The sequence below is a fragment of the Berghia stephanieae genome, chromosome 3, assembly GCF_034508935.2.
Source record: "Berghia stephanieae isolate SIO BIC M18660-M18661 chromosome 3, UCSD_Bste_1.3, whole genome shotgun sequence".
NCBI lineage: Eukaryota > Metazoa > Mollusca > Gastropoda > Nudibranchia > Aeolidiidae > Berghia > Berghia stephanieae.
In genome coordinates, this window is record NC_088362.1 from 31,082,590 (window position 1) to 31,085,509 (window position 2,920).

Here is a 2,920-nt window from a genome sequence, read left to right on the forward strand (position 1 = left end):
GATCATGAGCACTGCCTGATTCAAAATTATTTTTGTCAATCGGATAGGCCCTTAGCCTTATGTGGGCATAATGAATATCTATCTACTTACTTATTGATTGCAATGAAAACGGTGAAAATGCAGTCAGTGTCTGATGCGTCAGATGTGTACAAGTACAGGGGTCTCGCTGTCTCCACTTTGAGAGAAAGTTAATCCAGTCTTCTTGTGCAGCAGTGTTGCCCCGGAAATTGAGATAACCAATAAACACCAGCGAATAAACTGCTGACTCAGTCAATAAAACTTACGTTACTTCTTTGATAAACCCGATTTGACACGTCAAATTAAGTGCAGGCGACACAGACCAGCAATACTACTCGCTAACAGTCGCACATTGTAAATTTGTAAACTTTGAACTTTGTGTGTAGTGTGTGTAGTAAATATTGATGGGCAGGAACTGATATTTGAAAGAGATTCTCTCCAATATTTTTATATTTTATCAAGTACTCGATTCCATTTGCAAAAGAAAAACTTAAAATTGTTTGATTAGGTAACCTAAAAAAAATCGTGCCCATCAGTTAGTGGACACATATAAAATGTCATTATGCTTGGGAACGACAGCGTGGCTTAGCTATAGGGCATATAAATATACCAAAATATTAAAGTTGTTTCGAATTATAATAATTACAGGATACTCGATAGATGGAAGTATTGACAAGTACCAACACCCAGTGTGTGTTTATCATAGTGACATTGACCTTCTCCCTCCGTCTTTCTTTCAGGTGTTAACAGATTTGTTGTCCGTTTCAAAATATTATGACCGCACATTCCGATCAGTTTCTCTGAAATCGAGTTACATATTGTCACAAATCTTTTCATACAGTCTTAGATTTTGCTTAACCAAATGAATCATAAATATGAATAATCCCATATTTTATAGTCGTCACGCAATAGATAATTCCTTTGATGTTTTGCGGTGTTTTCATTTTTACAACCCAGAACTCATTAGAATTTATTTACAGTTAGCCTACACTACACAACCAACATAATGTTATGAGGACTCTTTTGAAGTTGGGACGGCGTGTGGACACAGAGCAGAATTTTCGACCCCGCCATCTCAATTTCCACACAAAACAAACCAACATACACCATTTCAATCCCTGTTTTACTCACGACACAATATTGTGAGTGATTTTTCGTAAAAAGGGAAGCGAGTGGAGGGCGAATTTAATCTGTACGACGCGGTTCATTTGTTCACTGTGAATTGCTCACAACATCCGCCAGCGGCATATAACGAATCAACACACAAAAATGCATGTAACCTTGAACGTCTATAGATAGTATGCACTTGTCTAAGAAGCTCACAACATTGCCATCCGGAAGTATAGCGGATCAACACACAAAACTAGGTGTAACCATGAACTGTTATAGTGTGATTAATACAATTTAGTGAGAAGTACTCATAAACACGGATGGCAAAAAACAATAACAAAGACCTGAGTGACGTCATCTTCGTTCTATATATAGGCGAGAACCCAGGTGTGTATGGGCTTCTTGGCGAGAACTAATCATTAGAATGGCTGTCTAAACAATAACCGGAAACAACCGGAAAGAAGATTGTGCATTGATGATATGCGCTGAGGTAAAGTGCTCACAACATCCGCCAGTCGGATATAAGGCACCAACACACAAAACTGTGTGTAACCTTGAACGATTACAGGCTGATTAGAATTTATAGTCCGTTCCAGTCAGGTTCCGTGGGCACGGAATATCGCAAATTTCTCCAAAGTTACGAAATGTGGTGACATGATTGTTTGCATGCTGTCCTATATTTTAAATGTCACTACGAATTTTGAATATCTATAGTGCAGTGATGATAATCTTCCGCGTATCCGCGGAATTCCGGGATTTTGTGATATTCTTTGAAATGGTCCGCTGTTTTTGCAGTGTCGAACATTTTTCCATGAAAAGCACTCACGCTCCACGGTAGATGGATGAAAAAATCACCATCATGTCTTGTGTCAAATTTTGACACCTGTGCTCAGTTGTATAAATTTTGGTGACACTCGAATTTTTATGACGTCAGCCTAGACAAGGTTGCACCAAATGTTAAAAGTGACACAAGGCCAGTGGCTCTCTCTCTCTCTCTCTCTCTCTCTCTCTCTCTCTCTCTCTCTCTCTCTCTCTCTCTCTCTCTCTCCCTCTCACTCTCTCCCTTACCCATAATTCTCTCTCAATCACTCTTCTGTCTTCATTTTATGTTTTTAGAAGTCATCTTGTCATTCAAGATAAAATATTAAAATAACAAAGGGTGATGATCGACTCGGAAAGCAATTGTTCAAATTATTTTTAATTTACTATTTTTTCCTGTGTTTAGATAAGTCTATTTTCCAAGTTGTTCGATATTCATGAGTCTGATGTATAACCTGCATAATCACTAAGTTGCAGTAACATAGCCTGTGGGCCCAAATTTTATCATCTCTTGATGTAGATAGTAGTTTCCTTAATATTGTGAGCCTTTAAAATTATTTTCAGGAAAGGACAATTCATTAGATATTTACAAAAGAAGTAGGTATATTATATAATGTTACGTGACTATCATATTGTATATATATATATGTGTGTAATTTTTTGCATTTGGCTTGAGTTTGCCCGATGGGCCGATACATTTTCCTCCTCCTTGACAAATTGCCATTATCATTTATCATCACTGATAGTGATAGACCAGTTTTCTCACAATAGCGGAATTACTTTGATCATTTTATCTTTTGCAATGAAATATAACTGACATTTATTAATGTTTACAGTAATGGTGTGTTTATTCTCTTTCCCGTGCAAAAATATAATCATGAACAGCAGTTATATTCAGGATGTAACATTTGAAACAACTCTCACTGAGCGTGAACATTTGGTGTGGAAACTGCTGCGTATCAACACAAATGTG

General features: G+C 37.3%; 1 protein-coding gene across 1 annotated transcript in view; it reads right to left on the reverse strand.

The window, feature by feature from the left end:
* The window catches only part of LOC144966889 (glutathione S-transferase P-like), a 44,816-nt gene extending 43,790 nt beyond the window's left edge, over window positions 1-1,026 (reverse strand). The window contains exon 1 of the mRNA XM_078903595.1: window positions 91-1,026. Within this exon, the coding sequence (XP_078759721.1) occupies window position 91 (1 nt within the window). The 5' untranslated portion in view covers window positions 92-1,026. The remainder of the gene's footprint in view (window positions 1-90) is intronic.
* Between the last annotated feature and the right edge of the window lie 1,894 nt (window positions 1,027-2,920).